The sequence below is a fragment of the Xenopus tropicalis genome, chromosome 2 (genome assembly GCF_000004195.4).
Source record: "Xenopus tropicalis strain Nigerian chromosome 2, UCB_Xtro_10.0, whole genome shotgun sequence".
NCBI lineage: Eukaryota > Metazoa > Chordata > Amphibia > Anura > Pipidae > Xenopus > Xenopus tropicalis.
In genome coordinates, this window is record NC_030678.2 from 114,250,431 (window position 1) to 114,276,214 (window position 25,784).

The 25,784-nt window shown below is 36.9% G+C and overlaps 1 protein-coding gene across 1 annotated transcript in view; it reads left to right on the forward strand.

The window, feature by feature from the left end:
- The window catches only part of gabrg3 (gamma-aminobutyric acid (GABA) A receptor, gamma 3), a 270,143-nt gene extending 245,436 nt beyond the window's left edge, over positions 1-24,707 (forward strand). Inside the window, exons 7-9 of the mRNA XM_002931640.5 lie at positions 13,617-13,769; positions 21,441-21,637; positions 24,176-24,707. Coding sequence (XP_002931686.2) covers positions 13,617-13,769; positions 21,441-21,637; positions 24,176-24,454 — 629 coding nt within the window. The 3' untranslated portion in view covers positions 24,455-24,707. The remainder of the gene's footprint in view (positions 1-13,616; positions 13,770-21,440; positions 21,638-24,175) is intronic.
- Positions 24,708-25,784: the final 1,077 nt, after the last annotated feature.

Consider the following 25,784-nt stretch of genomic DNA (forward strand, 5'->3'; position numbering starts at 1 on the left):
TTAAGAGGGGCCTGGATGATTTCTTGAACAATCAGAATATCCAAGGCTATTGTGATACTAATATCTACAGTAAGGGGCTGATTTACTAAGACACGAATTCCAACCGAATTGGAAAAATTCCGATTGGAAAACGAACATTTTGCGACTTTTTCGTATTTTTTGCGATTTTTTCGGCGACTTTACGACTTTTCGGAAATTATCGCGACTTTTTCGTTACCAATACGATTTGCGCGAAAAAACGCAAGTTTTTCGTAGCCATTCCAAAAGTTGCGCAAAATCTTCGCGCCTTTTCCGTAGCGTTAAAACTTAAAAGGCGCAATGTTTCGCGCAAGTTTTAACGCTACGAAAAAATCTCGACTTTTCGCGCAAGTTTTAACGTTACGAAAAATCGCAAGATATTGCGCAACTTTCGGAATGGCTACGAAAAACTCGCGTTTTTTCGCACAAATCGTATTGGTAACGAAAAAGTCGCGATAATTTTCCGAAAAAATCGCAAAATACCGATCATTACGATAAAAACGCAATCGGACGCATTCGGCCCGTTCGTGGGTTAGTAAATGTGCCCCTTAGTGTTGGTGGTTGTATATATAGTTTATGTATGTGAGTGTATAGTTAGGTCAGTATAGGTTGTGTGTGCTGGGTTTACTTGGATGGGTTGAACTTGATGGTCTCAGGTCTTTTTTCAACCCTATGTAACTATGTAACTATGAAAAAACAAAGCTATGAATATTCTATTACCTTTTTTCATAAATAAGGTAGTGCTCCAACATTTATATGCATTTGTCACCATTTTTTTCTTGACCTCAGTAATGTGTAAATAGTGTCATTGTGTTGTTATTATTATTATTATTATTGCCAATAATAAGTTTTACAAGCATTCAGCCATGTAACCTTTTAATATTAAAAGAGGCTGAGTTTGAGGTTTGCTGATTTTCATAAGAAGACTCTTCATTCATAGAGGTCAGAGATATTTATAAAGAAAACAGTATAGCATTCTTTATATGTAAATATGTCATTTTATTCTTGTACATGGAAGTCCACTTGTGATGCTGCATATTTAAACTGTGTAGTGTCCTTTTTATTATGCTTTGATTTGTAAAGATTAGTTTTTCCTTTGCTCTCAATTTATATTGATATAATATTAAAATATACTCCTTATTATTCATAGTTTACATAATGTACTATTTCTGTTAAAAGAATAAAAGACAAACAATGGTTTGTTCCTCAGATCTCTTTCAGATAATTAGTGTTGTCAGAGAACAAATACACTTTAATTTCAGTATATAGAAGGTCAAGTTATCTGAGGATACTTTATACCAACTACAAGCAATGCTCCTATATGCCCTGTCAGTCCAAACGAGGAGACAGATCTTTTTTGGTATAAACAAACGTTTTTTGGACAGCAAATTTTGGATTCTTTTATACCATGGATTAGCGTTCATTAGTTTATAAGAATATAATTTTATCCATTATAGTTTTAATGGAATTAAGCCAATTTTAGATACTACTTCATGATGACAGCAATAAAAAAGGCATGCACAACATACCATCCAGTATCTAAAAAATATGTTTTGAATATTAAAAAAGTGGCTAAATGATTGGTTGAAGAACTAAAATTTAGAGGGCAGCATCAGTAAGTTTTTAACAGATGCCATTAAACTGTGCCTGAAGTGGCTGGTTTGATGTTCATTAACATAAAAGTGCATTTGGGAGGCATTAGCTATGCCCACTCTGCATTTCCACTGTATTTTTTTTTAATTCAGAAGAGCAGGGTGAGTGGTTTGTTTTGTTCTGAAAATGTTTCAGCTGTGCTATGCTCTAACCTTGACAAGAGTGCCAAAACGGCAACTCCAGCTAAAATCTATTAAAGTATCCTCTTGATAGCAACAGCCTGTAAAACTGAAAGGGGGAGATAAAGATAGAAATATAACAATGGGGAATGGCACAGGAGTGACTGAGCAAAGAATGACACATCTAGATTTTACACAGTAGTATTTTTAACAGCAATTTTATTTCAAATAAAGTATTATACAGCTCAATGCTACATTTACTCTGCCTGTCAGATTATAAACAGCTTTTTTCAACAGTATTCAAATGAAAAGTAACATTTTTGATGTTCCAATGTCTTAATATTATTATTATTATTATTATTTTTATAGACCAGTAACATATAAGGGGTACACTTATCAAACTAAGATTGATTCCGAATACAAAAAAATTTGTATTTTTTCTAATTTATAGAACCGTCCATATTTTCTGCATGTTTTTTTTGTTAATTTGCGCAGTTTCTTTGTACTTTGCGACAAATTTTACGCAACAAAATCGTATTTGTCACAACGAGTACGAAAGGTTCGGTTTCATTCAAGCTTCGGTATCGTGACTTTCCTTGGGCCAGGTTGGAGCTGCAGAGTGTCATTGAGTCCTATGGGAGGCTTCCAAAATCATGTACAGAAGGATCAAAGCCAGAAAGGTTTTCCCGCTGTTTACGATCGTTCAGATACAAAAATTTCATGAAAATCCATGAAACGTTAATTACAATTGGTCAGAATCTCTTTTTAAACAAATGAATCATACTTTTTTTTTTTGGAACTGTCAAGTTGTTATCTACCGTATATACTCGAGAAGAAAACTGGAAAAACTTAGTAGTAGAATTATTATACACATAAAGCAGTAATTCTGCATCTCTCTCCTTCTCCCTCTCTCTCCCTCTTTTCCTTTCTCATACTCTCAGAGAAGCCACATTTCTGTTCTCAGAATAGACTTGCTTTTCATATGTATTTCATATATATTTGTATTGTTGCAATATCTGCTTGATAACAATAAATGTCACAGAAGTATTATGCGCCGCATCAAGAACGGATTGCGTTTCTTATTAAAGATATCCAGTTGTGCAAAGCAATGCAAATAGCACTCTGTATTTGAGTTTACAGGTTACCTTAGTAGTTCTCATATTCTAGCTGTTACATGTTAAGAATTTTAAGGAGATGAAAAACAAAATGGGTTGAAAAATAATATGTTTATGTGTAATGTTACAGATAATTATTCTAATGGATCAAGTAGTATTTCAAACAGGCCGACACTTTGTTGACAAACTCTGTTATGAGGCAAGAGCATTATTCATTTAATTTAATTCATTTATTCTACTCTAACAACAAAATCCTGGAAAAATGATTTATATTCTTTACAGTATAGTGCTGTATTCTTTTACAGTAGATTATAATGCTATTGCTTCTAGTCTTGTCATTGTGTTATATCAGATTTTTTTTAAATTGGTGATGTGATGGTGTAAATTTACTGTGAACGTTCTGTTAAACAAGATATGCTTATAACTAGTATATCGCCACTTTACATAATAATGGCTGACTTTCCCATTTAACATAAAGGCAATGTTTTATTGAAGTTATATACAGATCTGGCAATTTTGGAATTAGGGCTTGGCTAGATCATATATAATAACAAATCATATATTCAGCCCAATTATGCCTAATCCTGCATAACTCACATAAAGCAATTCATCTTTATATGTTAGAGGTTGTTGCAAACATGACTTTTCTGTTGGTTAAACACTGATGTAAAATAATACAATTACCCCGGTCCTAACTTCTTAAGCAGATCCTTCATCCCTTTTCTTTCATTCTCTGATTAAAAATAGCAGCCTTTTATACTGTGTATATATATATATATATATTCAGTATCAATTCTTTCTAATAAATATCACAAATAAATATATTTATGCAAATATATGCATAACTATGCATATTCCTTCTTCTGCCCAGCCACTTCTTCAAAGCCTACTAAAAGCCCTCATAATGAAACTACTGATGGGGGGCACAGGGAGCAAAATGCAAAGCTATGTCTTACTTTTCCAATTAACTTTTGACCTGCTGGTTCAGCAGAAGGTTTCAGATGTTCCCATGCAGAGGTCATCTATAGTCACTGCACTGATGAATGGAGTTGTGGCACAACAAGCAATTTCCATGTTAGCTCAGTGTGAAAATGCATGTAAAATTTTGTGTAAGATCCCTTAACCCAGGGACCCCCAACCTTTTATACATGTCAGCCACATTCAAATAGAAAAATTGTTGGGTAGCAACACAAGCATGAACAGAGTTCCTGGGGGTAGAAAAAGAGCTATAATTAGCTATTTGGTAGCCCCTTTGTGGACTGGCAGCCTATAGAAGGCTCTGTTTAGCTTTACACTGGGTTTTATGCAATCAACACTTGCCTCTAAGCCAGAAATAAAAAATGAGCACCTATTTTGAGGCCACTGGGAGCAACATCCAAGGGGTTGGGGAGCAACATATTGCTCACGAACCACTGGTTGGGGACCACTACCGTAACCCATTCCACTGAATCTGACTGAGCCAAAAAAAAGCACTTTGCGCACCCACTGCTTCTAGGTAAGTGAATGCACCCTATTGACACAACAGCACTTTACAGACACAGTTACAATTTAAACTTTTTAAGACCAGCCTTTCCTATTGCATTGTATATCCATTATGGATATGGAGGCTCACATTCCAAGTTGTTTAAAGAGATCTAAATTCAGAATTTAGGGGCATCAGGTAACAAAACACAACCCCTTCCCAAATAATTCAAGGCAGCATGGCCTAGAACAGTGCTGTCCAACTTCTGTGGTGCCAAGGGCCGGAATTTCTCTAGCGTGCATAATGGAGGGCCCCTTATGGAAGCCAGTTCTGACCACTCCCCTTTTTTTAACCACACCCCTTTTATCACAATGGTGGTAGCACAGCAAAAACCCAAATGCATGGTACTCACCGTGGGGATATCCCCCATCATTCATATGTGAAAGAATTATATTATGTCATATTAAGACACACCCTTAAATCCATATGTCTCCTCCCCCCCCCTGTGGAGCGCACAGCAACCCCCAGCACATAATTACACACCTTAGGGACCATATAATGACTATTTCCAAATGTTAACAAACTCCCAGGACAAACCCCTGCCAGATTCACCTCCCACATTCAGCATAGGGCAGGCAGAATATGGCACACACAGGCAGGGCAGTGTGCCATACTCTGACTGTCCTATGTTGCCTGTGTGTGCCATACTCTGCCTGCCCTATGCTGCCTGTGTGTGCCATAATCTGACTGTCCTATGTTGTCTGTATGTGCCATACTCTGCCTGCCCTACCCTGCCTGTATGTGCCATACTCTGACTGTCCTATGCTGCCTGTTTGTGCCATAATCTGCCTGCCCTACCCTGCCTGGGTATGCCATACTCTGCCTGCCCTACCCTGCATACTCTGCTTGCCCTACACTGCCTGTTTGTGCCATGCTCTGCCTGCCCTACCCTGCCTGTTTGTGCCATATTCTGCCTGCCCTACCCTGCCTGTTTGTGCCATATTCTGCCTGCCCTACCCTGCCTGTTTGTGCCATATTCTGCCTGCCCTACCATGCCTGTGTATGCCATACTCTGCCTGCCCTACCCTGCCTGTGTGCCATACTCTACCTGCCCTATGCTGCCTGTGTGTGCCATACTCTACCTGCCCTATGCTGCCTGTGTGTACCATACTCTGCCTGCCCTATGCTGTCTGTGTATGTCATACTCTGCCTGCCCTTAGCTGCCTGTGTATGCCATTCTCTGTCTCCCCTATGATGCTTGTGTGTGCCATACTCTGCCTGCCCTAACCTGCCTGCCCTACCCTGCCTGTGTGTGCCATACTCTTCCTGCCCTATGCTGCCTGTGTGTGCCAAACTCTGCCTGCCCTTAGCTGCCTGTGTATGCCATTCTCTGTCTGACCAACGATGCTTGAGTGTGCCATACACATAGGCAGCATAGGACAGGCATTACATAAAGTGACACAATGCTGACATGTGGGTGATTACAGCCTGAGCCTGAGGTGTGAACAATGCAGGGGGTGAACAATGCAGCGATTAAAAGGTGTAAACAGTGCAGGGGATTACATGTTTAAACAATACAGAGGGATTACAGCCTGAATCTGAGGTGTGAACTATGCAGGGGGCCAGTTAGTCTCAGTACAGATACTATTTAAAGCTTACACAAAGGTAAGCCATCAAAGCAGCCAGACAAGTGGGGACCACACAGAGGGGGGGGACAGCACTGGCCTAGAAGAACACAGTTTAAAGTGGACCTGTCACCCAGACATAAAAAGCTGTATAATAAAAGTACTTTTCAAGTTAAACAAGAAACCCTAATTCATTTCAATATTAACACATCCAAACTCATTATAAAGGCATTTAACAATCCCAGCTGTCAATCATATATTGCTTGCCCCGCCTCTATGCCTTAGGCATAGAGGCAGGGCAGACAAGTACTTTAACTTTCAATTCAGCTCTCACTTTCCCCCTCCTAACCATCTAATTGTGTAGCCAGTGCATGGGCATCTGGTCCCTCATTCTGGCACATACACAAGATTTTGGGGTGATACAAAGCTTGCCTTATTAACAGTGTCCACACAATAGCACCTGCCTATTTGTTGTAATTTCAGGACTGAAGGAAACAAGATGTATATTACTTATATAGTGTAAGTGAAGTTTATTTTGCGTAACAAACACAATAGAAAAGTATTTCAAATTATTTATTTGGGTGACAGGTCCCCTTTAAGTTCATTACAGCCTCTTGTGAGTACCCCTTGTAGACTATATTGCCCATAACTCCTTATGGGACCATAGTAGAGAAATTATAATATATTTATTGGTCATGGTTTTTTCCACTGGTTCCATACACATCAAACATCATTTCTTTGTGACCTGCCCCTGGCCAGATATTCCCATCTGATAAACCAAGTACCAAAAGTAGTCATGTCTGGTCTTGTTTGACAGCTTATACTGTATTAAACCTATTATCCATTTTAAACTGTTGTTATAGCAGGTATGGCTTCTAGAATGATAAACATATTTAGGTTTATATTGTAGTTTGAACTTTAAGCCACATTTCACTCTGCCACATGGCATGGATCTTTATCAGCTATGGCTAAGGCCAAGCATCCCATGTTGTGACCCATGTATATGTGGCTGGTTCCAGACATTAGTTAACAGATTTTTATTAGATATGCAGGTTTCTAGTGTTTCCTTCCCCAGCAGAATATATTTTAAATAGCTTGGTAGCTTGTTGGTGCCAGTTAACTCTTAGATGGTCTGTATTACCTGGGCTGCAGTGGCAGTTATTCCTCTGTTATAAGAGATGAAAAGATACTTTGCAAGCAGAGAATATTCATTGTTTGATCAGAAATGCTGCTAGCTTTACTAATGAATGAAAAAAACTGTTTTTGCTTTATCTAGTCACTAGTCAAAACGTACTGCATGGAAAGCATTATAGATTTTTCATCTAATGTCAGTTCAATGATGTCAGGAAAAAAATGCTTATTCGGTAATGAGATAAGATTTGTTTTCACATGCTGCTGGTTTCTCTAGCAGACTGACTATAAATTTCACAATGACATCTTAGATAAATGTGAAATCACAAAGAACTGCTGTTGGATTCTTTCCAAAGATCGGTCATCTAGGAGAATCATGAAGACAGATAATAGGAATATACAAACTGCTGCACATCTATGTACATTTCAACAGAAGGCTGCAGTATTTGTGTTGTTAGCTATCTGTATTTATAGATCTTTTAGACTCCCAATTCCTCATGAGTACTCAAAAAGGTGCAGGGTGCCATCTCAAGTCTTGATTAGAGGTGCATGAAGTGTTAGCTTTTCTCCTTGCTGAAACATTCAGTTCTAAAATGGAAAATCTGAAGTTTAGAAACTTTTTTTTAGATTTTACCTGTTTCATTACATTTACTAAATGACTGTTTCATTGGAAGAATAAGCAATTATTAGACTCCTGCCAATACGGTTTTATGCTAAACACAGTATTATGCCTCTCCTATTAGTATATTAGGTTACGTATGCCAACAGCATCAGGCAAAATTTAAGGTAGTATTTTTACTTGTTACAAAATACATACGTATGGAAAAGGAATACATATTATGCAGTGTGATATAACTGCATTAGTGATGAGCAAATCTTTCCCGTTTCGCTTTGCCTAAAAATTTGTGAATCTTACAAAAGATTGGCAAAACGGCGAAAATGTTGCGCGTAAAAAAAGAATTGTCATGCGACAATTCTTTTGAAGCACGAAACAATTCTTTTGACGTGCAAGACAATTCTTTTGACGTGCAAGACAATTCTTTTGACGTGCAAGACAATTCTTTTGACACACGTTTCGCCATTGGGGGATTTTTTTCGCCAATGACCGGTATGTCATAAGTGAGGATTAACTGAAAAACACCTCCAAACAAAAAATGTCTGCTAGAATTAACTAAACATACAATAGATCCTCACCACACACTTATTTAGTTGATGTTAAACAATGAATACAAAATGAAGCAATTCACTGAGATTTTTGATTAAAAAAGTTTAATAAATCATAATTCATAAGTGACTGGCCAGCCTACTCTAATAATCAGTTCACACTAATCCTCAGTAACATCAATTAATATATATATAATGCTAAATAATGTTTCCATAAATCCCCATCTGTCTATCCCCACTAGTCCCTTTAATTGCACTCTGCTTGAGAACTAACTACTTGAATATGCATGTGGCCTCAAGCTATATATATATCTATATAATCTTGTTATCTGAAAAGCTTCAAATTATGGGAAACCCATCTCTTATAAACTCAATTTTAAAGAAATGATTCAAATTTTAAAAAATGATTTGCTTTTTCTCTGTAATAATAAAACAGTACCTTGTACTTGATCCCAACTAAGATATAATTAATTCTTATTGGAGGCAAAACCATCCTATTGGGTTTATTTAATGGTTTAAATGATGTTTAGCAGATTTATGGTATAGTAAATCAAATTTTAGAAAGAAAACTCCAAGTCCTGAAGATTTTGCATAACAGGTCCTATACCTGAGTATATCTATACAGTATCCGACCTCTCTCTCTCTAGTTGAACAAATGCTGTGTGAAGGGTTGCAAGTAACTTCAGTAACAGTGGTTTTATGCACAACTGACTGTGTGGAAAGTGCAACTGCATTTGCAAGCGTACATAAACCCTTAAATCTTGCCGCCTAAAGCGTACCAATACACAGGTTTTAGAAAATATAGGAAAAATGATGGAAGAAATTAAAAAATTTGAAGCGATCAAGGCCATGAGACATGGCACTTTCTCCAATTTAAGGAAAACTTGGGCACCTTGGAACAATACGTAGCAAAACCAACTATTTGATCACAGATTAAGAATTGATATAACCGCTATATTATCCTGCCTAGATGATTATTATTAATGCCTTTTCTCTATATATATCCTATCAGAACTGCCCATCCTAAAGATGTACTGATTGTACTTGTATTATGAACATGTTAATTGACAACCCTTCTGTAAAATATGCATAAACCTGTTTAATATCTGATTATTATACTTACCGACAAGACAATGTCTGCAACTTTTCCCTGTTTCCCCCTCCTTCCCCTTCCCTCTTCCTTTCTGTATCCTTCCTAAAAAAAAAGAAAGAAAGAATTACAAAAAAAAAAATATAGGAAAAATGTAAGACTTCTCCTGAGGGATTAAAATATTGTGAATGGAAATGTACAAAAATTCTACTTTTATACTGTATATCCAACAAATAATTTCAGGACCAGCATTCCTATATAATGTGTTTATTTTTAACGCATTGTACTAAAGTCCAATGTTTTGATCATTATTAAGACCTTTCTCAAAGATAGCACAACAGTGTTTGAACAAACCTTAACATTACATAACCTTAACATTATAAACACCCTAATAATATAATAGTGCTACTATGTGCTATTACATTTGCTAGCCAAGAAACAATCTTATACATAATCACACTATGCAGCACAAAAACTGCACATTTTGATGTAAATGTTGTAAATTTCAATTCAAGTTTTAGCACACAATAAGGTTTGGGACTATTGAGTATTTATAAAGCTACCCATACAGTGAAAAGTGCTGTTGTATACGGGATATTTGCTCATTTATTCCTAGGTATTTTCTGTTATGCTTATTAATTGTATAAACTGTTAAAGTGTATGAACTTTAACCAGTGTGAAGAATGAGAAATACTTTTTCCTTCAGTGTTGTTAGCTTCAAATTCTTGTGCTGCCAGGTAACATGTAATTCATTGAAAATATTACATTTCTATATTCTATTTCTATAGCAATGTTCTATTATTTACTCTTTACCTGCCTTAATATTAGAAAATGTATAATATGACTTTGAGTTAGAAGAAGGTAGCAGAACATAGATGGATATATAGTTCATGCGCAATATATACATTTTCTCAGACAGAGAACAGAATTGCTGATGCTTACAGTTCTACATATGGGCAGGGTATTTAAATAGATGATTAGATATTTAATATAACATTAATATCAGAAGATTGAACAAACATTTTAACATATGCTATTAAAGTGATACTGACATGAAAAAACTACTTTTCAAAATATGAATATACATAAAAAGCTACCTATAGTTCGTGTTGATGGTTTTTTGCTGACAGTTTTGCTTTTGTAAGTAATTGTTACTTAAAGTTCATAAACCTGACTGTTTTGCCAACCTGACTGTCCCTTCTCAGCCTGTCAGTTATAGCTTCCAATGCTAATTGACAAATATGGCCGCCCCCAGTTTGAGAAACATGGGAGATCAGACAGGTAATGTAAAAGGATCAGACAAATACTTTTATGGCAAAATTATAAACTTCTTGTAAAGAGAATGTTATGATAGATGTAAAAAAAAGATTTAATTTGTGGTGCCAGTATCTCTTTAAACCTTTTTAAATGTAATAACTGTTTATTAAACAAAGTTTGCTGATACAATACTTACTATATAATTTTTAACTGTTGATTTAGTGTAACACACCTAACATATGTTAATGGTTTCCTTAGAGGAATGGTAGAATAATTTTTTTCCCCATGTATGCTTTAAACATTAATTATAGTATACTAGTATACACATACACATTAATTATAGTATACCTAATTGCACAGCTTCTCACTTAATAATTTTAAGTGCCTGAGCATGTTTAATGGTTAATTATTTTTTCATTTAATGTTTCACCTCATAGTGAATGCATAGTCCTTATCTTCATCAATTGTTTTCATGTCAAATAGTTTGATTTTTCCATGAAATAAATGGGCCAATTATTACCAAAAGGCTGCCATAATGAAAATCCTATAATAAAAATGCAAGACTATCTTCTTGAATAATAAACGGGCCCTGGGCACAAATGGGCTATAAAGGATCTGCATTTTGCAATTTAGAGAGCAGGAATATGGACGTAAATATTTTTACTATGCTTTCTTTATTAATCTATATAACTGGGAGATTAGATCATTGTTTAGAAAGCTAATTAAAGCTGCAAATGGAGCTGAAGATGCATGTTTCCTTGTACATTAGAACAATAACTTGTTGAGGGTAAAACTATTTTACTCCGTACCCACAGAAGTTTTACATAGGAAGATGCAAAATTTGGTGTTTGGGGAGCTAATTAAATACTTTTGGTATACATATACTTTCATGGTATCCGAGGATCCAAGAAAACATGGTAGGATAAAAAGTGGCATTTTCATGTAAAATACCTCCCAGAACACTTTTCAGGATAAATGTAGTGCCAGTTTCATAGATAACACCCCAGAACACCTGACAAGATAACTACATTGCCAAATTCATACATCCAATAACACATGGCTTTTACAATGCCCCAGATTACGTTTGCATAAATTGTTAATTACATTTAGGGGCTGATTTACTAATCCACGAATCCGAATGAGAAAAATTCGGATTGGAAAACGAACATTTTGCGACTTTTTCGTATTTTTTGCGATTTTTTTCATCGCCGTTACGACTTTCCCGTAAATTGACGCGACTTTTTTGTAACCCGTACGACTTGCGCGATTTGTCGCGACTTTTTCATTGCCATTATGCCTTTGGAGAATTGTCATGACTTTTTCATTGCCATTATGCCTTTGGAGAATTGTCGCAACTTTTTCATTGCCATTATGCCTTTGGAGAATTGTCGCGACTTTTTCATTGCCATTATGCCTTTGGAGAATTGTTGCGACTTTTTCATAGCCATTACGACTTTCGCGAATTATCGCAACTTTCGTATTGAGAGCTCGAAAAAGTACCGATCATTACGAAAAAAACGCATTTGGACGCTTTTCAGACGTTCGTGGATTAGTAAATGTGCCCCTTACTGTATAATACCTGAAGAACTAGTGATGAGCGAATCTGTCCCATTTCAATTTGCTGAGAAATTAGTTAAACTGTGAAAAAATGTTTGAAACTGCAAAAAATTTGCGGTGTAGCTACTGTGCGACTTTTCATTGTTTCATGCAAAAAATCCGGCAATGATGAAATTCCGAATTCAATGCATGAGGAGAAAAAAATGCCCATTGACATCAAAGTTTTTTGCACAAAAAATGTCACCCATTGACTTTTTTTGCAGTTTCAATAAAATTTCTGCAGTTTTGCAAATTTTTTAGCAAAACTGGACAGATTTGCTCATCAGCAAAAATCCAAAAAGTAGGAAAAAAGCTTCAGCAGATTTACTGCAAACCATTTATTGTGGGTAGTGGTAACACGACATGTTTCGGGTCAATACCCTTTATCAAGTGTACAAAGACCATAACCATGTGTTCTCATTTAAAGCCAAATTGACCTATGACCCACCAAGCACACAGCATTTCAGGAAACTCCTTAAAGTGATAGTACAATAACTGAACATAAGTGAGGGGTCATTTTATAATATACCTTGTGAAAAAAGTGCTACAGTTAAGCAAGTAATGTTTCATTATACATTAACATTAAGGTGATAGTGCAGAGATTAAGCATAGATAATGCCACAATGTGCATAGATTTGTTAAAACAATAATATATAAGATGATAATATATAAAATGATCAAAACAAGTGCAAGGTGAATAAAGCATACAGCCCAAATAATAAGTCCATAAGTGTTGATCCAATGTCCTTAGAAATCCATTAAAAACAGTTCCATAAAAAAGATTTGCTCATCGCTATTACTAAGAATAATTATTACTTTATAGAAGTGCTTATTTCTTTCTTTGTTTATTAATCTGAATATAATTTATTAAGAATTTCACACAATATAGGCATTCTCCCCTCTCCCCTGTAGCATTGCAATTTGCTCAAGGCGGAGATGGAGAGACTGGCTGAAAACTATGTATATATTTTTGTAAATGGTTGTATTAGGGCAAACAAGTATAGATTCACTTGCCAAATTACCAACCTCATAACGGGCTACATTGGACTGGTCCTAATAGGGGCCTATGTAGATCAAGAAGTCAGTGTTTTCCTTCCTCAACCGGGTTTTCTAATAAGGGAGAAAATAACTACCATCTCAGTGTAAAGGGAACAAGACAGCAGTGTAATGCCTGTGTATGCCCAGCTTCACTGAAGTCTGCGTCACTGTATATTATAAAAGTAATAACCCAAGCCATGTCTTATTTAAGATTTTATTTAATTAAATGTAGTCATACTTTATATGTGATATTTTTAAAAATGACATTATCCTTTGAGAAACCCCTGTATAGCATTATTACAAATATTCTATCAGTTATTTCAGTTCCTCTTTTTTCTGTTTTAACAGGTGATTATATTGTAATGACGGTGTATTTTGATTTGAGCAGACGAATGGGATACTTCACTATTCAAACATATATTCCTTGCATATTAACAGTTGTATTATCATGGGTATCATTTTGGATCAAAAAAGATGCCACACCAGCAAGAACAGCATTGGGTAAGGAACAGTTATATGAAAGAATCCTGTTGTTGAATCCATTATCTGTTGTGGTAACTGCCTTCTGGCTTCTCTACAAAAAAAAAAAAAAGAAAGAACAAGTTAGATTCTAAGTTTTATTCACTATATCCTTGTATATCACAAGTAACAAATATACTGTCTTCATTCACATGCAACTTATGTACTATAAGCTAATCACAAAACTTACTGGGTTTCCATAGATTTCTCAGTAGAAACAATACTGTATTGTATTTGTTTAGTGTGCAAGCACTGTACAATATATTTAAAGTAAAAAGAGCAAAGTCTTAATAATCAGTTATTTGAATCAAAGTTATCCAGTTACACCAGTTTTTACATAAATATAGCTACCCCTACAGGAAGCCCTGAAGCCATAAATGCAGGGGCTGCATGACAAGGGATCCGAATGACCAGCAGCCAGATTACACTGGTTTATGTTTAAAGATTGGCAAAATCAACTTTAGCAGTGATTGGGTGAGAAGCAATAAGTTAAGGAGGGGGAAAGCTGGGGCTGGGGGTGGAGAAGGATAGGGATGTGATGTCACATAAGAAGGAGTTCACTTCCTATCTTCTGTGCAGTTAGAAACATGAGGCAGAGCTCTCTCTGTAACATAATGTTATTAGCTGCAGTATATACACACTAACTCCTCATTATACTGCTGGCTTTGGGGGTAGAACTATTTGGGCAGCTGCTTGTTAGGCTCTTGCTTTTTGTTTGCAGTTTTACAGCAGTTAATTTCGCTGTAGTCACTCAGCATGTCCACAGCATGGAAATCAGCCTGGGCCCAAAAATGTACTCTCTCTATTATATAGAAATCCAGGCTGTGACACTGAGCTGCTGCTACTGCAGCTCATAACAGTATACAGAGAGCTGTAGTTGGAGTATACAGAGAGCTGTAGTTGGAGTATACAGAGAGCTGTAGTTGGAGTATACAGAGAGCTGTAGTTGGAATATACAGAGAGCTGTAGTTGGAGCATACAGAGAGAGCTGTAGTTGGAGTATACAGAGAGCTGCAGTTGTAGAATACAGAGAGCTGCAGTTGTAGAATACAGAGAGCTGTAGTTGGAGTATACAGAGAGAGCTGTAGTTGGAGGTGGGGCTCAGTTGGTAACAGGGCAAAGCCTGAATTCAGTAACTTTTCTGGGCTTCGCTTTACTAACACTACTTATTGCACAGTAGTTCTATAGAGATAGTCATTTGATTCAACAGTCAGAGTTTGACCTCTAATTTTACTGGGCCTTATCCAGTTGCGGATGTCATCTATCTATATATTATTAAGAAACTGCCAGAGAGCCATCTAGTTATTTGGACAACATTCCAGCTGCCCTGTTATCCCCTGTAGAGGCTACACATTCAGGCTGTGTACCTAGGGCAGAAGTAGTTCTACTGTGTTTCGGCACATACAGTATATATATATATATAGAGGGAGAGAGAGAGCGTGTGAGGAGGGGATTACAGAACAGTTGCCCCTGTGAGTGTATCATGGACCACGTGGAAGACCTCACTCTTTTACATAATGTTAATAGTTGCAGTATATACACATTTACTCCTCATTAAAGCATTGGGGGTAGAACTATTTGGGCAGGCTGCTTAATAGTCATTTTCTTTGTTGTTGTTACAGTAGTTAATTGCACTGTAGTCACTTAGGCAGCACGGGAGTCAGCCTGGGTCCAAAAAGGCATCCTCTCTATTATACATAGAAATCCAGGCTGTGACACTGAGCTGCTGCTACTGCAACTCATCAGAGTACACAGACAGCTGTAGTTTGAGTTTACTGAGAGCAGTAGTTTGAGTTTACAGAGAGAAGCTTAGTCAGGAATAGGGCAAAGCCTGAATACGGTAACTTTCCCAGGCTTTGGGTTAATAAGTCTGTACATTGCATGGTATTTCTATAGATAGAGTTACTCGATTTAGCAGCCTTTAGTCACAGATTTCAGCTCAGGCTCAGAGGACAATCCACTGCTACTGCGGATGGAACCTACATATAGTATAATCCTCTATTAGTACGTCTAGTAGGTGTCCAGATACCGAAGGGTAAGTATAAAAAACAGAGCCTACCTATTGTAGCTTAGCTGGGATGTAGCCGACTGGTAGCGAGGCAGGTGCTTGATGGGCATGGGTCCCGCAGGGACCATATCTGTGCAACTATATTGAATTAGCAACCCCCCAAGATTATATCATATAATGCTTATTGTAGCTTCCCTTTGTGTGGGGGGTAGAGGTAGATTTATTATATATATATATATCTACATATATCAGTCCTGATGGTGTCTGCACTCCAAGGCTTTAGTATTCTGTGGGGTGCACAGCCAAAATCTGAGTATTTAGTATGAAATAATCCATGGCCGGCACACCCTTAAAATTCAAAAAAATTTTTTATTGAAAACTCATTGTTTAAAAACCAACGTTTCGGTCCTCATTAGGAACTTTATCAAGGATCCTTGATAAAGGTCCTAATGAGGACCGAAACGTTGGTTTTTAAACAATGAGTTTTCAATAAAAAATTTTTTTTAATTTTAAGGGTGTGCCGGCCATGGATTATTTCATACTATATATATATATATATATATATATATATATATATATATATAATGCATGAAGACAGGCTCTCACGTATCAGTAGGTACAGGGGAGCCTGGGTGCAGTCCCAAAAAAAGAAATGGAGTAGCTGTAGAGAGAGTCCGCACTCACAGGTCTTATAGAAGGTATAGAGGTGTTTATTCAAATCAACATCTAAAGTTTCGAAGACTCAGAGAAAGGCTGCGGACGCATCCGAAACGTTAGATGTTGATTTGAATAAACACCTCTATACCTTCTATAAGACCTGTGAGTGCGGACTCTCTCTACAGCTATATATATATATATATATATATATATATATTTAAGCTGATCACTTAGCTCCCTGGCAAAATGCTAGCCTTTAATTCATAGAACTTATTTTAACATTTTCTGGGCAGAAAGCAGTTCCCCATTGTCAGTATATCATTAGATGATCACCTGGGGGGGAGGGCGATTAAGGAGTAAGTGTACAAGCAAGCAAGAAACTAATAGCCCCATTCATGACAATGTTATCAGTTATTTCTTTCTGTGGCTAGTTGTCACTACAGTGACTATAATATCAAAGCCTAAGAAAAAGTGGTTGGTTGACCTTTTCCCTGAGCTGGGCCCTTATGAGCTAGGCTTGCGTGGCTGGATGGAGGTCTCTACACGAAGGGATGGGCTGTGATGAAAGCAGCATAGTAGAGTGTATGGGAGCAGCGTCAGGAGTAGTTTGGCCTTACCCTCAAAGCTGGGCATCCACAGCGTGGAAGGGCTGCTACGGAAGCAGCGTAGCAGAGTGGCTGGTTGGCTCAGCTGGGGTCTCTGAGCTGGGTCTCCACATGCGTGGAAGGGCTGCTATGGAAGCAGCATGGTGGAGTGTTGGTTGGCCTTACCCTCAGAGCTGGGGTCTCTGAGCTGGGTCTCCACATGTGTGGAAGGGCTGCTACAGAAGCACCATGGTAGAGTGGTTGGTTGGCCTTACCCTCAGAGCTGGGGTCTCTGAGCTGGGTCTCCACATGCGTGGAAGGGCTGCTATGGAAGTAGCATGGTGGAGTGTTGGTTGGCCTTACCCTCAGAGCTGGGGTCTCTGAACTGGGTCTCCACATGTGTGAAAGGGCTGCTACAGAAGCAGCATGGTAGAGTAGTTGGTTGGCCTTACCCTCAGAGCTGGGGTCTCTGAGTTGGGTCTCCACATGCGTGGAAGGGTTGCTATGGAAGCAGGATGGTAAAAGCAGCCAGTTGGCCTTACCCTCAGAGCTGGGGACTCTGAGCTGGGTCTCCACAGTGTGGATGGGTGGCTACTGGACCAGTATAGCAAAGTGGTTGGCTGACCTTACCCTTTGAGCTAGGCATGTACAGCAGGAGGGAGGTCTCCACAAAGTGTATAGGCAGCTACGTGAGCAGCATGGCAAAGTGGTCGGTTGACCTTACCCTCTGAGCCAGGCATGTATGGCTGGATGGAGATCTCCACAGAGAGGACGGGTGGCTACGGGAGCAGAATGGCAAAATGGTGGGTTGAGCAAGTGTGTAAGTGGTTGGTTGACTTGTGCTCCATTGTTATTAATAAAAGTGCAAGTTTGGTATCCAGGATGGAATCAGATTGCCTTTAAAAGGCTGTGTTTACATCCTAGTCTACCACATGTGCACAATACATGGTAATTTGCAGCAAAATAATGCTACAAATTCTTAGGCAAGTCTCTTTGCCAATAGAATGCTCCTGTGGTTTTGGTTTTTGTGCTCAGCAAGTCCTCTAGCTGAGAAATATTTGGGCTGATATGCCAGGCATCCTAGTGGGAAGTTTTGCCTTGCTGTAAAGTGTCCAATAAATATACATCCATAGCTGGCCATGCTGGTAATTGCACATAGTCATAGATTATTTAAAGGTATTTCAATAAAAGAAAATATTTATTTATGTTTTGCATACATATGATATTTAAAAATTAAATAAAAATTTATACCATAGAGCTAATGGCCAATTTTATTCCATCCTATGATACAGTATGTGTGATACAAAAAGAAATGTTTTATAACAAATAGTTATAAAGTTATGGTGGGGACGAACCCAACTGAAGGTTTTCTTTCTGTAGGTAGAGGCAGCCTAATACTCAGTATATAATGACATAGTGCTGATCTCAAGTTGTTAGTAAGGAATAGCAGAGCATAGTAGCGATCTCTTATGGAATTGTGGCTTTGAATATTGCCTTGGGGTGAGGCTGGCAAGGTCCTATTTATTTGATAAAATGTAAATACATGCTGTGGCCATTTTACCCCATCTCTGTTTCCTGGTGTTTCAATAAGGTAAGTAACAATGGGTTCAGTTTTTTGGCTCAAGGCAAAGGGTCAATTTAGGGGTCCCCTTGTCAAGCAAGCATTGGTGGTGTCTTAAGTTTAAGTTGTTTTTATATCAGTTAATTTCCTACTAATTCCAGATAGTTTTCCTTCTACTAATATTTTTTTATTCACACTGAGACTTATTTTATATAAACTTTAAATAACAAGATTAAAATATCAAAGGCGCCACTGTTTGTAGTATCTATTATCATAAGTGTCTGTCAGTTAGGAATGATATATTGATGGAAATATATTGAATCAAATCATGGATGAAATTAAATCAAAACAATGAAATAATCAAGGATGAAGTAATAATAAACTGTACAAAAACTTAATTTAACTTTGATTTAGTTATCCTTTGAAACACAGATAGTTATATGACAATCATGGTATAATGCATACATTACTAATGACTGACAATCGATAACTGTATTACAGTTTTTCATTTGACTGCATTTATTTTTCAAGCTGTGTGTATTTTGAAAGACATTTGAGACTTATCCTGCATGCTGGTCTGAAATGATATCCAGTGTGAGGCAAATTCTAGCATTTTGTTATCCTGCCACAGAAATAGAAACAATGGGGTGACAAAATGCTAGAAAACACAACACAGGCACAGTATGTAAAGGGCAATGTTGGATGCAATTTGGCATTTAACTATAATTCCAGCTGCCTGTGTATTTGTATCCTCGCAATTGTACCCAATGCATCAAACAACTGCAACTGCACCTGGCAGAGACTGCAGTAGGAACTTGTGAATAGCTGCGTGATTCATGCTAACAACCAGTGTTATTGTAAATTAGCTCAATTGTATGCAAATATCCTAAAGATTACTAAAACTAAAGCACCTGTTACTACATTAACACCCATGTTATATTTAAAGGGGTGGTTCACGTTAACTGTTAGTAGGTTATAGAATGGTCTGTTCTTAGCAATTTTTCAACTGAACTTAATTTACTTATTTTGTATAGTTTTTGAAAGATTTGCTTTCTTCTTCTGACTCTTTCCAGCTTCCAAAAGGGGTTCACTGACCCCGATAGCCAAAAAAAAAACTGTTGCTCTGCGACACTACAATTTTATTGTTATTGTTACTTTTTATTAATTATCTTTCTATTCTGCCTCTCTCCTATTCATATTCCAGTTACTCATTCAAACCACTGTCTGGTTGCTAGGGTTATTTGAACCCTAGCAACCTGTTAGCTGCTGAAATTCTAAAGTGTAGAGCAGCTGCACAAAAAACTAAATAAAAAGTATAGACCAACTGCAAATAGTCTCAGAATATCAAGCTCTACATCATACTAAGTTAATTTTAAAGAGATACTGACACCAGAAATTAACACTTTTTTACATCTAGCATAACATTGTCCTTGCATGCTATTTATAATTTTGCCTTAAAAGTATTTGTCCAATGTTTGTACATTGCCTATCTGATCCCCCATGTTCCTCTATGAGGGGGCTGCCATATTTGTCTGTTAGCATTAGAAGCTATAACTGACAGGCTGAGAAGGCACAGTAAGGTTGGCAAAACAGTCAGGTTTAGGAACTTCAATTAACAATTACTTATAATAGCAAACTTAGCAGCAAAAAACAATCAACATGAGCTATAGGTAACTTTTCATGTACATTCATATTTTGACGAGTAGTTTTTTGGTGTCAGTATCACTTTAAGGTGAACAACCCCTTTAACATTTTGTGATCTGAAAATTATGTTACTTCTTTTCAGTTAAGAATTAAAACAGAATATTGCAATATAATTGTGAAATTAAAAAATCTAATTTCCAATTTATAAAGTTTTAGAATTTCCAACCAGCCACCATTATTCAGCTTGTTAATATACTAAAATCTCTTCTGTGTATAAAGTGTTTTTTTATCAAAATATGATGCTTTTAGGCAAATTATAGTGAGTTTATTTACTCCTGCTTTCTTCCCAATAACTAGAAACAAAATAAATGAAACCCACCACTGAATCTCTTTCAACCAGTTGGGTCTTTACCTTGACTGCCTCCAATCAACTTACTTAGGATACTATGGAATAAGGTCTAATAATATTTTTAGCAACCATTATAACTGCCCACCTTACACAGAGTAGTGGGAGTCAGCTGTGTTGGAAGGAATCTACCTGCTATGTCGTGAACAGGCATTGGGGAATTACTAAAGTGCTTTATTACAGCACTTCCTATTAACTTGTAGGTACATATTTCATCACCTTGGATGCTATGGGGGCTGGTTGTATGCTTAGTCCAATCTTTTTTTCCTCAACCATTTCACATCCTCAAGGTACTAAACCTAAAATATATGATTGATAATGAGGCCACAGTAATGAACACACAGAAGTTTTAAGAGTTGCTAAAGCACTGAGCTGTAGACACAGCGACCTACAGTAAATTGTACATTAGCTCTCAAACTGCATGGTACTTTACATTGTGTCATGAACAAGAACTGAGAGTGTTATACTGGCTCTTGGTACCTTCATAGTCTGCTTTCCTAAGTGTAAAAATATCCTAATTTCTATTAAAGACCAGAGGGAATATTTGCAATTAAAAAGAGAGCATAGCTACTGTTCTGTAAGGCACATCTCTTCCACAATCCATTGTGGTAAAGTAATAAAAGGTCTAACGTTTGCCCACATCTTGTAACCCATGTAGCTGTTTGACTAAACGTTGCCTGTTTGGTTGTTAGGGGCTTACTAGAGATAAAACAAAATGTAGACTGTTTATTACATAACCCCTTATGTGTTCTTTGTTATGCTTTTAATTAATAATATTTTTTTTTTCATTCAGGCATCACAACAGTATTGACAATGACAACCCTAAGTACCATAGCAAGAAAATCCTTGCCACGGGTTTCTTACGTCACAGCCATGGACCTGTTTGTGACTGTGTGCTTCTTATTTGTATTTGCAGCACTAATAGAGTATGCAGCACTTAATTACTATTCAAGCTGCAAAAAACCAAGATGTACAAAGAAAAAAAAATCGGTAAGGATTTAATGCCTTTCGTTAGCTGTGTATTACACATATAAAATAACAAATCAAAAACTATATATGATTAGATATAATTGAATTTGATATACATTAGAACTGTATTAATTGCAAAAGCATTGCTCCATACATAATGTATATAAAAGGAAAACCTTTCATAGTAATCAGTGAAATTGTTTACTTTCAAAAACATGCAAATAATACTTTGCACCTGAAATACTTTCATACTTCTAAATATATTAAAAGGAGTTGGGTTCAAACTCAAACAATGTGATCTATACTCATAAAGGGAGCAGTGTATAATGTCTCCTAATTGTTAAATACTTAAATAAAAAAGCAGACCACAAAAAATGCACTCAAGTAATAGACTCAGGTCAACTTGAAAATTGGCATAAAAAATCTCCCATTTAAAGGACTACAGTCATGGGAAAACATGCTTTTTCAAAACACAACAATAAATAGAGCTTCAAACAGATTATTTTATATTTAATTTTAAAAATTTCACATGGGGCTAGCCATTTTCTTCATTTTCCACTGTGCCACAACCATGTGACCTGTGCTCTGATAAACTTCAGTCACACTTTACTGCTGAGCTGCAAGTTGGAGTGATATCACCCCCTCCCTCCCTTTCCCTCTCATCAGCCGATCAGCAGAACAATGGGAAGGGAGCAAGATAACAGCTCCCAGTAGGTATCAGAATAGCACTCAATAGTAAGAAATCCAAGTCCGGCTTGGGACTCCTCCAGTTACATGGTAGTAGGAGAAACAATAGGTTACCTGAAAGCAGTTTTAATGTGTAGCACTGGCTCTTTCTAAAAGCTCAGACTCAGGCACAAAGTACTGAAATGGCTGCCTACACACCAATATTACAGCTAAAAAAAAATACCAAACGTGGCAAGTCTTTACAAACTTCTCATATATCTGCATCCCCAACAGGACATCCAGCTGGCTGGAGGACTTGCTCAAGATATAAACAGGCTGCTGCACATATCACCTGCTATACTGCAAGCTTTTCCAGGTCACAACATAGGGATTACTAGATGTCATTTTATCAGACAATGGGACTAATACTGTTCCTAAGGAATTCAAGGTCTTCCCCATCGATGATTTAATTAGAGTGTAACTATTGCTCCACAGCATCTCTACACAAAAATAAAATGTAAAATAATCTACAAAGAATATTTTTGAAAGAAACAGCTTGTGTCTTTATGCACAGCATGTTAACCCATATGTAACTACAGGTATTAACCTACTGAGCTTTTCATATGGCAGCACCTAGAAACATGCCTTGATCATTTTAATTAAGACCTTACTTAGCATGCATAATAGCAGCAGCAACTGAACTTGAATTTAGCAATTTTCTCCAAGACTTTATGGGTAATTTACAACATAGGCCACAATCAGCCCTTTTTTGCAAAACAGTTGCACTTTGCATAAGTTCTCAGTAAGTGAACACTAATGTGTGCGCTCTTGTGCTCCTTAGTACTCTTGCACTTACCCCTGGGGAATTAATTTTCCCCATTTTATCTTCCTTTGCTCTTTATGATCCTCTACAATAACTGGGCAACCCCAAAAAATCTAAAAACTAAAGCTACTAGACCAGCGCTATACAAGGTGCTACTAAACCAGCGCTATACAAGGTACAATGCAAAGATGGATAAGAATGACAAAGTCATGTTGATCATTTTGGAGTTTTGCACAGCACATTAATAGAACCTTTATAGATGCATGAAATGTCCCATGATCATCATAATGTTCAAGTTAGCCAGAGTTGACCTGGCAGTAGTATCAGCATTTCATGGTTAAACTATCAGACTGCGCTTCCTACTAGAAAGTTGCCAAAGATACAGTAATGATAGCAACATCCCCCATGTTTCAGTTTGTAAATATTTCTCTTCAGCATTCTTAAAATCAAATGTTTAAAACTTCAGTTGGGTTGTTTCCTTTGTCTTGCTAAGGGTTGTTATCAATTCTTTAATGTATCCTAAATGGATAAATATTGTGTTATATACAGAGGGTAATTCTGTTAGGAACTCTGACCACTGCATGCTTTATTAAAAAGACTTAAGACAACAAAGATCCTATTAGGGTTATATGTGATCACAGGACAGTTCTGGAAAGGTAAAATCCTAATTTTTGAAACAATAGTGTCTGTACTATGAACAGTTCCTAAAATATGGGCATAATAAAATGCATTTCTCAAATATATCTCTTTATACATAGAGATACTAATACAAACAAAATATAGGCTGTGCTTGAAAATAAATATAGTTGTGCAACAATAGACACATTGCTAGATTCTTTTAAATTATTCAACAAACACCAACTACTGCCAGCGAACAATAGCAGCAATCCTAAAATGATAGTTGTTATGTGAAATATCTACCAAATCATAGGTATTTCAAAAGAGAGAGAGGATACCCCACTGAATACAATAGCTAAATTACTTGTTCATGGAAAATGTATTGGTATGTACAAGCGAAATAGTGAGCAAGTGTCATTGACTGATAATATGTTCTGTCGTTATTCCTTTAGAACTATTCTGTTTTGGACATGAGGCCACCTCCAACAGTCATCACTTTAAACAATTCTTTATACTGGCAGGAGTTTGAAGAGGCTTGTGTCTATGAGTGCCTGGATGGTAAAGACTGTCAGAGCTTTTTTTGTTGTTATGATGAATGTAAATCTGGGTCATGGAGAAGAGGAAGAATCCACATAGACCTTTTAGAACTTGACTCATATTCAAGAGTATTTTTCCCTACGTCATTTCTGTTATTTAATCTTGTCTACTGGGTTGGATATCTCTACCTTTAAAGACGACTATTCTAAAGACAATTATATTTTCAATTATTTGCAAGTGCCCATGGAGGAGATGAAGGACTACAACATTTCCATCTTAAACGTTCCATGGATCACTTTGGATTATTTTCACACAAACTGGGGAAAGAAAACATTTCCCAAATGAACTCTATTTGCAGAAAACTGTGTATTGTTGTCAGAAAACTTTTTACCACGAAATAACACTTATAACTTCTTATATTCCAAAATCTATATTTGGCATAGAAAATAATACTGGGAAAAAAAACAATTATTCAATACAAATGAGAAAAAAAAATGAAAATTAGCATTGCTACATTTTATTAAATTGTCTTTACTTTGTATATTAAAAGGATTTCTTTATTCTTTTTAAAACAATTGGGAAGAGCACTGACCAAAAATGCAAACTGAATGGTTAGTTTGTTTACTCAGGGTCAGACTGGGCGATGCAGGGCCTACCGGAGCTGCTGTCCCAGGGGCCCTGCACCCCCCAAGGTGCCCCCACCACCCGCACCCCCCACACCCCCCACAGGAGCCCCCGCTGTGCCCCCCTAACCCCCTGCAGGGAGCCCTGCCCAATGTCCTCCACAGACCGTGCGTAAGTGAAACGCGTCAGGGGAGGACATCTGCGAACAGGGGAAGCGGCAACAGGGATTGGGTCTGGGTCGCCAGGGCCCTCCAGGGTCCCGGTGTCCCAGAGGCCCACTCCGACCCTGTGTTTACTTTTATTGGACCAACAATTAAATTCAACAAGATAAATTTCAGAGCTACTAGTAACCCATTAGAACATTTCAAAATAATTTCCTATACATTTATTGGAGTTAATATAATTTTTGCAACTCCAACATAAAAATATATGACTGTGCTGAATACTGCCACATATAATCCTTAGTGATTGCTGGTCATATAAAGAACACCCTAATTAGAGCTAACAGAGACATTTACAGTTATCCAATAGATGAAAAATACAGAATTTTCTTTTCTTAAAAAAGCCAGTCCTAACACAAAGTATAAAAGTGTGCCCAAATTAGTACTAAATTCAATAAAAACTAATGGAATATTCTAGTACTGTATGACCTTTGAACTATGGAACAACAAGGAAACTGTAAAGCAAGTTTTTTATTTTTACAAAAAAAATTGCTCAGGGAGACTTTTTATACTGTCAGCAATGTATTGACTAAACAAATCACTATAGAAGTTTTGCCTTGATATTGGAGGAACACTTTTTGATGAAAGCTTTTTTTTTTTTTTTTTTTTAGAAAACAATGTATTATTTTGAAACAACGTCCTATATTGCGATTTACTAAATTCTGATTATGTATGGCTG